General features: G+C 36.3%; 1 protein-coding gene across 1 annotated transcript in view; it reads left to right on the top strand.

The window, feature by feature from the left end:
* EYS (eyes shut homolog) overlaps positions 1-13,117 on the top strand; it is a 909,330-nt gene that overhangs the window by 266,941 nt on the left and 629,272 nt on the right. The window contains exons 15-16 of the mRNA XM_064508633.1: positions 10,784-10,906; positions 12,637-12,750. Coding sequence (XP_064364703.1) covers positions 10,784-10,906; positions 12,637-12,750 — 237 coding nt within the window. The remainder of the gene's footprint in view (positions 1-10,783; positions 10,907-12,636; positions 12,751-13,117) is intronic.

The following is a 13,117-nucleotide window of genomic DNA, read 5'->3' as shown; positions in this document are numbered from 1 at the left end:
CACTGATATAATCAGCCCATTCACAAATAATAGTCAGTTAATAAGATCTGACCTCCCTCCCTCCCAAAAATGAAGCAAGGATTAATACTCAAGCTGGTAAAAAAAATGAATCAGCTCTAGAAAGTCATTTCGTTCCCTTTCACAACATCTGAGAAATATCAGTTCTGTATGTATTCATATAATCTCTTTCAACAAGAAGAATCTGAGTGGTAGCAGCTACACATTTCTACCCCACAATATTTTCTAGAGGAATAGATTTATTCATTGCTTCTGTGAAATTTCGGATTAGATAGCCCAATATTAGACAACCTCCATTCAGTCTTCTACTAAAAAAAGTGTGTGACAATGAACTACTGATGTACATACCCTAAAAATGGGATTGGTTTTACCCCTACTCTTTACCATGTATCCTTTTATCAGTGGCATGCACTGATGACATTATAGCTATAGTTTTTTGTAGAAAATAGACCTCTTGCATTGCCATTTGTGTCTATAGAATAAAGCCAGCATAGACAAAACGTAAGTAATGCTAAACAGAAGGGTAAGCATGTAAAATTAGCTACATGGCCAACTGACTACCTTTTTAAAGATATAGGGAGTTATTTAGGGTATTGTCATGAGTGAGAAACAAAAAGAGAAAGGAAAGATACTCATGTATCTCCACGGTAAGGAAGAAGAGCACTCCAGATAGGTGGGGGAACTTTCACTGTGCAGAACTGAGTATTGCATGCTATAGAAATTCTAAAGTCATACAGATCATTACAGTTTTGTATTAAGATATTTTCATATTTTACTACTTTAATGCTGACACCAATACACTTATAAGACTGCAGAGACTAACTACGTCTGCATATTGATTGTGTAGCCATGGATATTATTTTAAAATTAAATGTTAAAGGTGGCACTTATATTCCACTAAACTTTGCATCTTCAACATTTTTACAGTTTTTAGCTCATCTTCAGGGCACCTTAGAGATGATGAAAGTCTGTTCCTCACTTCCAAGAAGGAGAAACAGAGACAGAAATTAGAGAGTTGGTAACAAAAAACAAGCCTAAGTTAAACTGAATGCACTATTAAGCTTAAGTCTGCCTGTTTGTAGTCACCATACAAAGGCAACTACACGGAAGTTTTTATTTCTGTCATATACATGAGCTCCAAGCTGATAGAGGACAGAGAAATAAGAAGTTCTCATTTCCACCCTACACTGTCAGGTGTAACTAGCCAGACAATGACAAACTTATGATAAAAAATAATATCATGGGTATTTTTATTTTACAATACCCAGGTTTAATATACTTTCCAAAACCTACCTTGGACAATGCTCCACAAAACAGCTAGGCAGGACAATCCTGGCGGGGCAATGAAGCCAGTAACGGATACGACACACATTACAGTCTGTAATGTTGAGGAGAACTGAAGCATTTGTCTGTAAGCAGGACCACTCATATTTTTCCCTTGCCAAGAAAAAAATATAGAGAGAAGTACATATGTACATGGGATGGGGGTGGGGAGGGATAGATAGACACACACCAACAGTCATGTCCATAGTCCTCAGTCATTTCTCTCTTAAACTTCTTTATCTTACAGACTTCTGACGCTTGAGTTTTAGGCTGCATATTGCTCTGTCCAGTCCTTCATATTGATGCAGCCTCTATGTCTTCTTCTGTTTCTGATATTAGAAATGCAAAGAACATTTCTTTTTAGACACCCTTTTCCAGAATACAGCTGTAGACAGCTGAAATTTTAAAATCATACTATTGGTAAAACAGTTAAATTGATAATCAAAGCATGGTATTTTTCCTGCTATTACCAGAGTTAACATGCTGTGTCTACTAAATATATATTTTATGTATGTGATATACATGTCTAACAACTGTCTACTCCAAAACCACTATTACTAGTAAGTAGGAGTATTATTAATGTGTAGCTTGTCTGACATGCATGACTAAATATATTTAAAATTCTAATCAGGGATCTAAGGGTTCTGGAATTGTGATGTGCTGTGTTGTTTGGCAATTTCTGATGTTAATTTTTTTCTGAAGCGCATTTACATGGACAAAACCCGAATGGTCTTTGTTCTATTGCCACTTTTTTAGCAATATTAATATATCTTATTTTGGCTGGCATTTGTACTTTTCCTTTTCCTTTTGACATTTCTATACACTCATTTAGTTTTTCATGTATGTTTTTGTTCTGTCTTTATGCTTTCCTACCCTTCTCTAAAATAACTTCCCTGTTCAGCAATTCATTGTTAAACTAATCTTGTACTTCTGGTCCTGTAATATACTGCAAAATAATTAACTTTTGCTCAGTGTTCTTTTTCTATGGCTCTGATTGCGTTAATAAGGAGTAAAAGCATTGTATAAAATTTGTGAAGTTGCCTGCTAACAGACTTGTCCAGCCAAACCTTCGGTGAAGTCTATAGCTGGTACTTTGTGTTCTTTAATCACCACCTTTTTCTTCTACTCGTCTGTTACTAGAAGCTTTTTATTTTTTCCCCAGTCTTTCTGATATCATATGTTGTTCCTCTCTGATGAGAAATGAAAGGTCATATTTGGAGCTTAGAATTACATTGAGTCTTTGATATTACAAAAGATAAACTAGAAAATATATGATGGATTAAAGGTCATGCATATGTGCCTCTTTCTCTCTGTCGGGCAGGTTGATAATCAACAAATTCTAACAAATGTCTCAGCTCCAAAACTTCAGTTCTGTAGTGTCTGCCTACCTTAACACCTCGAATGCCGTGTGTGTGCATAAAGAGCAGGCTAGTGCCTTTTTGCTTTTATTTGTTTATTTATCTTCCTGCATTTGCCTTTAAAAATGTTTATGGCCTCGAGGACAGGCATACAGTCCCATAGTGTCTTTGAATTTTGTAGCATTCTTTCAGGTCAGCGTCTGTCCAGTCAACAGGAAGAGTGGATTTCCAGAATCTACTCAACTTTACGTTGCACTTCAGAAGCCTTTCTCTTTTAAATTAAGACACTGAACTGTTTTTCCTGTTACAGATCTAATCTGTCTCTAAAATAAGAATATTTGGAGAATTCTTTATTTAATTGGGTGTCAGATCACACTATGGGGGGCAGGTCATTCTGTTCTCTCGTTCTTGCCATACGAATTTTAACAGACAGGCAATCTCGCTGGGACGTGACTGATGCGGGATGGCAATGCTGCCCACGGCTTGTGCTGATTTTACTGGGACCTTCATGTTTCACTGAGCTTTTTCATAGAGATGTCAAGACGAACTAAATTTTGTGTAATTACCTAAAGTTGGAAAATACATATTAATTACTATTAATATTTATATTGTTATTAATGGCTTTTGTATGAAAACATGTAGTTCATTGCATATACTAGGTTTCTACTGAAATTTCTTCCACTAAGAAAAATTAAGTGTTGGGAAATTGTATAGACCTGTCAAGTAAATGTATGCTTTGAAGACAAAAAAAAGTAAATTTCTCCATCAGTCTCCATTACTGTTTTTAAAGAAGTGCTGTTTTGAATTAATTGTGTTCTGCATTGAGGAATGAAAGAAGAGCTCTTTCCCCTCATTAAATTTTAATTCTTTTTATGTGAAATTCTTCCTATTCTTTTCAGCAAAATAGATCAGCACAATAGACACAAAAGAGAGTGTTTTTGATGGTGATACACATTCAGATAAAAGGCTATGAAAAATGAATGGATATTGGCTAGGGAAGATGTATCAGTAAAACTAAGTAATTCCAGCAAGCAATTATAAATCAGTTCCATTAAAAAGTAATACCAGAGAGCACTATTAAAAAAGGAAACAACTCAAAATAGAAGCCATCTTCTATACAATCTGTTAAACCATGACTATTACATCAGCACTGAAAAAAGAAGCAAGGAGAAAGAGGGGTTGTTTTTTTGTTATTTTACACAGCCAGAAATATTCCTGTATAATCTGCCTACAAACCATCAACAAGGAAAAAAACATATATATATCCTCTAAGAAATATGTTCTTACTAAATGGATATTTTGGAAAAACTCTTTGGAGACTTTTTCTTTCCTCATTTTTCTCTCTTTTAAGAAGAGATATGGCTCTGCTTCTACTTTCTTGCTAATTTGCGTTAATCTGGCTATGAGTGCTGTAAGAGAATCAAGCACTGTTATTTATTTTCTAACTAAACTAGCAACATTGGAGCTGTAAGATATTTTTCAGTTCTAGATTACTATGTTTTGTATGCTTACAAAATGCCACTGGCCTAAACTGATCTCTGACATGATTCAACATAAAATGATATGGAAAAATGAAAACTACTGCTATTAGACATTTTCTTAATCTCTTCTTTCCATCATGCATCGGGGAATATAGAAATGTCTTGGTTTTTGCATATAAGTTAATAGAAGAGATTAGCTAGGAAAGGATAATTAACTACCTCTTGGTGATAAGAAACAAGGTACATACTGTGATACCCATCACTTTCTTACTATGTTTCAATGCCCTTTCAGAAAAAGCCACAAACATTGGGGTCTTTGCAGTCCTCATAAAATGAAAGTGAAAAGTTGTTATTGTTTCCTAAGATTTTTCTTTTTCTTTCTTCCTCTATGGCTATATTATTTAGCAGTTGTAAAATAGCACTAGGTCCTGTTCTAATGCATTATATCATGAAATGATAAGATATAGTTTGACACATTCCGAGCCAGCAAGCACAGTCAGAACAAAAAGTTATTCTGTGGCTTCTTAGTGTAAATAATCAAGACTCTGGAGTCACCTGCTGTGCTACAGTAATCAAACTTCTGCTGTTATAGCTAGAAGTCTGCTGGTATATTTCTGTAAGATGGGTAGAATACACCTCTGTTTATACTTAATCCTTTTCTTCTCTAGGCCTAATCCATCTTTTCCTGGAAATGACAAAAGTGTTCCTAGAATTTTGTAAGCTCTATCGGGCTTGTGTGTCCCTTTTCCTGGGTCTGAAGGTATTTTTTTAAAAAAAAAAACCCACATTTTAGATCAAGAGTTTTATTACATCTACTTATTAAATTGTATGGCTTAAGGTCCAACTTGTCCAAAGCAGTAGAAAAGGTCTTTCAAGTCAGGCTGATAAGAGAGAGGCAAGTGATATGCCCATTAGCCCTCACTGGTGGAAAAAACCTCATCCTTCTGGGAGGGAAGTACGAAGAGGAGAGAATGTGACAGGAAGATCAGAGTTATACAAAGAAAGTCTGAAGATCACTAGAAGCAGAATTTATGAAGGCATGCCTTTATAAGAGCTTTCTAGATAATTAGCTCCTGTTCTACTGTTTTGCTCTGTAGCTAAGAAGAGGTCAAGTATCCTGAAAAAAATGGTGGAAAATCTAAATCTGATATTTGGGCAATTCCTTATAAGAGATCAAGGAAAGTACTGGTCTACTGTCTAACAGAGAGAGAGGGGCATTGATGGATGATGCCAAGAAGTTTTAATATCATCCTTCTGTCTTCAATAAAAAAGTCAACTACAGTCAGCTGACTAAAAGGAACATCTTAAACTGTAAGAAAGAAAGCACAATCTAGAAAACACTTAGGTAAACATGCCTGCTTTCAGGTCTGTTTGGCCACAACTTCAGTTGTGTTATTTAGAAATTAATCGGAGCAATTTCAGAGCTGTTAGCTGGTGTATAACTGAAATAACAGAAAGGTAGAAAAGAGCAGAGAGGAAAAGGTGAATTACAGAACTGTCAGGTTTAACTTGAATTCTTGGGAAAAAAATAGAAAGATACTTAGAAGATAACAGAAATTAATATACAAACACTCTAAATAAAACACATTCTTACACATATGCTTAACTTTCTTTCAGATTATGTGTACATAAACACACGTTTTGACTTGTTCCTGAGCTGGAGTGGGAAAAAAAATGACACCTTAAAAGTTCTCACAGGACCAAAATACCATTTCCGAGATTGCAGCTTTTGTAAGATGAAGAAGTCTGCTTGTGAAAATGAGCAGTTTTTAGAGAATGCACAAGCCTTCTTAAAGTCACATATGTGTCATTTCTCACTCTTTAATTCTGGAATATGAAGTTTTTAAAACTTTTGGAGAGTAATTTAGTTATGTTACAGAAATCTAATTGCTGAAGTTCTAAGTGTCTTTACTGACAATTACTTGGTGCATTGTGATTGCTGAGTTCCAGAAACCAACCATATAGGCAAAGTGAGACAGCAGAGAGAACTGCATCTTCCACAGTATCCTTTGTAGTTGGGACTGGTAACTCGAACACAACAGTAACATGTAGTTGTTAGAGTAGATGGTCATAGTAAAACGCTTCCCTGTTGTATTTTCTGAGGCAACAGCAGCATTCTTTTTTTCTGTCCGTCATCCAAGGATGATGATTTTTCCCCGAAGTATTCTTTCTCTATACTGTTCACCTGTGCTATTATTAGCTGTATCTGTTTATATACATTTGAGTATCATAGAAATTCCAGAGGATGCAAGCAAAAGTAGGATTTCGTTATGATAGGCATCGTGTTATAGAAGTGGTAATATACTATCACTTCTGTCTCAAAAACCAAATCAATAAAGTGGGCTGTATATTATTAATATCACATCCAGTGCTTACTAATTATCTCTATTTCAGTTATAATGGTGAGGTGGCCCTCCAGTTCACTGCAAGGTCTGACCGTGCTAGACAGCATATGAACATATACAGAAGAGTGTCCATTACACAAACAGTTTCAAATGTAAGTTAAAAAAAAAAGAGACAGACACTAGATGCATGCAGAAAACGAATAGTGGAGAGGGCAAGGCAACAATGTGACAAAATTAAGCACGACAGGCATGGATAAGATTATACCCTAGCTCTTGTTGTTACCAAGATATTCAAATGTTACTAAGATATTCAAAAGTAACATATCAGAAAAAAAGATTCAGAAGAAATCTAAAGAAAACCAATGAGGTAATTTTACATACAACTGCGATGTTTGTATGTGGGGAGATTTATGTTAAGGGACCAAACATGGCTCTACTAGGAATAAAGGGAGTTTCCCTTATGCCTGGCTGATTGCTGGTGAATATTATCACAGGATTCACCCCCACTAGTTTAAAAGAGTGACAGCTGCTCAGGTCTTTCAAGGTTTAATTTTAACTCATGATATTACAGACATTTAGATAAACCTTAGGCCCCTAATTCAAGCTGCCAGCTCCACTGGTAGATAGCAGAGAGAAGAGCATATATGAAGAATGGGTCATCTCGTTCTTGAGCAGGTGTCTGAGATAGGTTTGATTTCCTGTCATGAAATGCATAGCTTCTCGGTGAGAAAAGAAGCCCTGATAAGCAGGTTATGCTACATGCTGAGTTGTAGTCGGTTCAGGTCAGATGAGGCGAATACTGATCACGCAAGAAGTAAGGAACATGGACAGCCTAGGGCAGATTTAGGTGAAGACAGACTGAGCAATTATGTTAACACAGAGAGGATATAAGAATAGCTATAAATACAAACAAATGAGCAGATGCGTTCTAAGGAATTGCAGATATAACTTTCAAGGAAACTCTTTTAGCTATGAGGTCATTATATAGAACCTAAGTACCTCCTCCAGCCGTATTTTAAGAGTACCACAGCTTCAGTCCTTTCAAGGAAAAATTGCAGGTGTGTATCTCTAAAGTGACCGTGTGGTCTGAGGCCGGAGCAGATAGATGGGTCACTCCAAGCACATCAGCGCAGAGGTGGCCCCCGTGGGTCTTTCGGGCTGACTGTAGGATAATCTCTGCCCACCATACAGATGCCACTGGCACCTGACACATAGGGTGACACATCTATGAATCACCCAGGACTCTGGATGGTCTAGTAGGCTGCAGGCACCGGATACCTACGCCTGGATTATTTGCCAAATAACAGCACTTTCTTTCACGTTTCTCTGTGGTTTTGTTTTCTGGGCGGAGGGGGGATGGTGGGCAGGAGGAGTTCACTTGCTAGTAAATGTACTATTCGAGGAGAAATTAGCCGCTCATTAGAGTGCAAGGGCCTTAGTAATAGTGAAAATATTGTCTGGGTTTTTAATTAACCTATGAAACAAATTCTGACATTTGTTCCTTCCAATCTGTTTAAGTTTTTCCTAGCTGCGGTTTTAATGGTAACCATTAAATTTTTTCCCCAGAAGTAATATTTCTTCAATAAGAGTGAATGAATGCACATCAAATCCTGCTGGCCCTGACAATAACCCTTAATGTGAGGTTGGAACCTCACCTTAACAGCTTCAGATGTACCTGCCATCCAGAATATAAGGAGACATGTAGTGAAATTCCCATAAATCATTGTGTGGATGGACTATGTCAGAATGGATCACAATGTGATGATCTCCCCGGAGAGTTTAAGTGTCACGGTCTGACTAGTAAAAATCACTTTTGTCATGAGGCATTTGGGTTTGTCAAAAGGAAATGTCTGAAGAAGGCAAATGTGACATTTCTGGAAAATGATTTTAAATACTCTGCTGTTAAATTTCTATTATCTAAATTCATAAAGTATCTTTTGAGAGTCTGTAGAAGAAAAATAAACAGACAGTTACTCATTAATTTTTATAGGAAATAGCATATTCTTAAGTATTCCTACTGAATCTGTTTTGCTGATAAACTTTATACAAAAAAAAACAGCCTATATGGTTTTAGAGTTGGTCCCTGAAACCATCACTCCTGTTTTTCAGCATAGTATAGTATTTTTTCCAATACCTGTCAATGCTGCAATACTTTGATAACTAATTTCAAATACAAAAACATACATAGGTTACAATGCTTATTTACAATCTTTAAAGTTACTATGGGCTTTTATTTTTAATTTGTCAAATAAAAATTTATGTTGGCTTTTCTATAGTCAGTACTTCAACTTGGATGACAATGTCGTATAACTACATGTAACAGTTATACATATATCTGTGTATTACTGTTACCATTATCGATTTGTGTTCCCATTTTACTTCCTTACTTTTTTATATTAATTTTAGGGAATACTTCAATAAGCAGATGTTAACAATAAGGCAAAAATGAGAGATATGCTCGAATATTTAATAGCAATCAACAGGGATGAAAATTTCAGCTACGTCAGAACATTGCACAGCTGTTGTCTGGGATGGAATAGAAACATAGCTGGAAGACACCTTTCTGCATCTACTGATTTCGAAACCAAAGTGACTGCGTGTGTAGGGCTGTTTTAATATGCATTGTCTTGTATTTATGCCTCCGAGGCTTGTTAAACAAGCCAAAATTTCCAAAGTGCAATATGTTTCAGCAATTTACCCTGCTGGTCAGAAGTTGCTGTCTCACCTAATGTAACCAGCTGTATGAAAACTAAAAATTCTTGCAGATCAGGAGCACTTCAGTGGTGCCCTAAGGACATGGTTTACATTTCTTTTAATTTGAAGAGTATGTCACACTAGGCCCAAATTCGGTGGAACTTTTTAGTTTTTGTAATAACTTATCACACTGGATCTGCACTCAAGAAGTGTTATAAAACTAGGGTTGTGGCTAGATGTTAAAGCTATCACAGCACGCTGTAGGAATACAGATCTGTTTGGTTGTCTTTGACCAGAGTTTTCTTCCTTTTTTGTGTAAAATGCTGATGAATTCAAAGCCAGATGTGGTGTAACTCACTAGCACACTGGACTCCTGTCTGGCCATACCTGTGCTACTGAAGCAATGCATTCCATTATAAACCTTTCTTAAAATGAGATGTGAAGTTCAGATCTTCAGCCAGACTTAGTGTCCAAGTTTGTGAGACATTGGAATTAATTACTTTTAGCTCAGTGAACCAAATCCCTGCTTTAAGTCTTTAGTGGCTTTTTGTGCTGCAAATGTTAAATTATAATAAATTAGTCCAGTCTCTTTTGATCTTTTCTGGAACATTATATTTGCAAGAACCTAAAAATCTTTTAGAAACTTTTTCAGTGGTCTCTGAAAGAGAAAATAGAAAGCTTTATACAGTTACAGCAAAAATGTCTGAAGTTTGAAACTCAGTGTTTATATCCAGCACTTGGATCCTAGCTGCACACACAATGGCTCATATTAATTACTGCGAAATTATTTATTGGGTTTGAAAATAACTGCATTTCAGTAAAACAAAGACTATTTCCTTGCAATTATTTATTGAACATGTTCTAAAATAAAGGTGCTACGTCTTCTATTAGCCGCATAATTTTCTTGTTGGATGGTGGCTTTAGAAACTGTCATGCCTTTGCCAATATGCCCTAATTGTAAAATTTAGATTCAGATTTTATCTTTGAATTTTTTTGAAAAAAAAAATTGTATGTGTTGCAATAGGAACCAAGGATGCTCACTGTTTCACAAGCTTGGGTTTCTCATTAACTATGAGCTAATTGTCAACTCTTATAATATCTGCTTTGTCACACAATTTAAAGCGCAATTTTCTTTTTATTACTTGGTAAATAGAGGATATTTTCTTAAAGACAGGACCAAACCCTGTACTAAAAATGAGAAGGCTTTTATCTACTTATCAATCTTCTTACCAATATACCAACAAAATTATAAATATCTCTATAAAACCACTTGAAGAAATTGTGATTTGATTAACTGCTCACAAAGAGCCACTATATCTTGAATGTTTTTGATTATTGTTGCAAGTTTGGCCTTAACATACAGTAGTTTTGCTCCATTTAGAATCACTTTGTATGTGAAACTGAAACTTTCAGTGAAACTGAAACACTTTATCCTAAACAAAGTTTCAAAATATAAGAACACAAAAGTACTTACTGAGATCAGGACTGGTCTCCTGTTTGTCTGTTTTCTCAGATTAAATGTGATAATAAAATCTTTATCTTGTTTTGCTCGGTTTTTCAACAGGTTTTACTGGTCAGTTTTGCGAAGCGGACGTTGCTGGCTGCCTGTCACAACCGTGTGGAGCCTCCAGCATCTGCAATGATACAGCGGGTGGCTATCTTTGCTTCTGCGCACCTGGTTTTATAGGTGGGTTCAAGGATTCTTGGGGGAAAGTACGGGTTAACATCTGTTTAAGCTAGTCCTAAACTATAGAAAACAAGGCAATTCCGAAGTAACAATTTAGCAGTGTCTCCCACTCAGGCAAAAGCAACTTTTGATTTCTGGCACACAAAGGTATTCAGCTGTGTAAAAGTATTCATCTGTAAAAAAAACCAACCTCAAGGGACTATTTCCACTCCAGTAACTCTTACTCCATATTATTTTAGACAAGGGTCTGTCTTACACTGATGCGACTGCAGCTCATGTAGCCATATGCAAGCTAGCCTTAATTTATATACTTTGTGCTTCCCATAACAGTACAGCTGCAGTAACAAGGGCCTCAGCTGCCAAATATGTATTTAAGATCCTGGGCAGGCTTAATTCTTCATGCTTGAACCTGTCCTGCAGAGCACTGTCACTTGTACCTGACTAGATTAAAATTAGCTTAGATGTGTCAGCATACTGTTGCTGTCATTCCAGATTGTAGTGTGGAAAAGGACCTTTCAGCTTCAGACCTTCCTGCCCAGCTGTAAGACACCAGGAATCCCCTGGGTGGCGAGTGGCCTCCATGGCCCTGACCCCTCCTGTCCAGCTGCAGCGACTTTCACCGGGCTCCTAAAGCAGGAGCAGCCTGACCTGGCAGTCTCCCTGTGGCCAAGGAGGACGTAGGCAACCGGAGGGATTCACATCTCGTGTAGACTCAGTTATGTCCCCTGACGGCTCTTAAAATGTTGTCCAGTCTGCTAATGTAGGCATTTTAATTTAATAACGGTAGTGCTTGGGTCTATAATATAATGAAATGCCGTCTCTTATTGTAATGTTTTGTTTCTTTTGTTTTTATTACCAAAATCTAAAATATAATTGTTTGGTGTTACTTATGATAAATTCTTGGCAAAGTCTTATTTTATTCAAATGTTTATTTAAATGCTTAAACTCCCATCTACATAATATTAGATTACTCTTTTTAGTTTATATTTCCTCTGCGACCAAAAAAATAAACACAACCCTCAAAGCCCCTCTGAAAGAATCAGGAAATTTTTTCCTTGTCTCTTAAGTGATAACAAATTTGGGGCCAATATTACCTGTGTGGATAATTCATATATAAAATGCAAATAAATGCTTTCTAAGTTTTGTTTTACCTCTCAGGCAAGAAAAAGCATTAGGCACGTCTCTTCCTGACTAGAAATCAGCTGCTGTATTTTTTTTTCCCTCTGCACATCTGACACTACCTGATAACATCCACTTTTTTGAATATTAGTTTTGTAGTGAAAGTATTTTACCAAAAGCTTTAGCCACAATAGAAACCTTTCCAAATATTTCAGAGCAAAACTGAAACAATAAATTAATGAAAAAGAATACTATAGAAAGAGACTCTGATCCCTTATTACTTGGTCTTAGAAACCACACTTGCACTTTTGTCATGTTTCGGGAAAATCCAAGACTTTACTGCCCTTAAAATAGTAAAACACAAATTTTTGAGCCTATCTGTAAATAAATCTATAAAATCCCCATCACGTCTTTGTTGAACATTAGGTATTACATATACATTTCACTTTTGTTCTTAAGCAACAAGAAATAAATTCTCTGAAGACAATTTATGGCTCATTGCTGAAGTTCTCTGTACCTAACCTCCGTTATTTCCTTTTGTTGTTGCTGCTTGCACTGGTGACTCACCAGTGACATGTTCCTAATGAAGTGAATCCTTCACTTATTTTCAGGTAATAACTGTGAGATTGAGGTGGATGAGTGTCTTAGTGACCCTTGTCACAATGGAGCCACTTGTGTTGATCATCTCAATGCCTTCCGTTGCCTCTGTCAGCATGGATTTCAAGGTATCAAAGAAGCCAGAAAACTCTGCCTTCATAAATCTGCTGCAAGGTTTACACCAGTATTTACATTTTAGATTAGGTGCATGTATATGTATTTTAGTGTCACCTTAAGTTCTAAACATGTAAATTCTGCATAAGTACATCTTGAAAAAAGCTATCCACTATGTTTTCATGGCAGCGTGAAAATAAGTGTTTTCTGCTGACTGGTTGCTTACTTGTTAGAAATGGATAAGCTGGTTTTAGTGAAATTTTGCATATACTGTTCTCGGGAAGCTTTTTAAATGGTTGGCAGATTTAATGTAATAGAATTAGAGAACAAACCTATGTGGGGAAGGTTTTGTTCTTGGCATATTTGTACAATTTATATGAG

This window comes from Dromaius novaehollandiae, chromosome 3 (genome assembly GCF_036370855.1).
Source record: "Dromaius novaehollandiae isolate bDroNov1 chromosome 3, bDroNov1.hap1, whole genome shotgun sequence".
Classification (NCBI taxonomy): domain Eukaryota; kingdom Metazoa; phylum Chordata; class Aves; order Casuariiformes; family Dromaiidae; genus Dromaius; species Dromaius novaehollandiae.
Note: the sequence above shows the minus strand (reverse complement) of the source record. Positions and strands in the feature narration are given on the sequence as shown.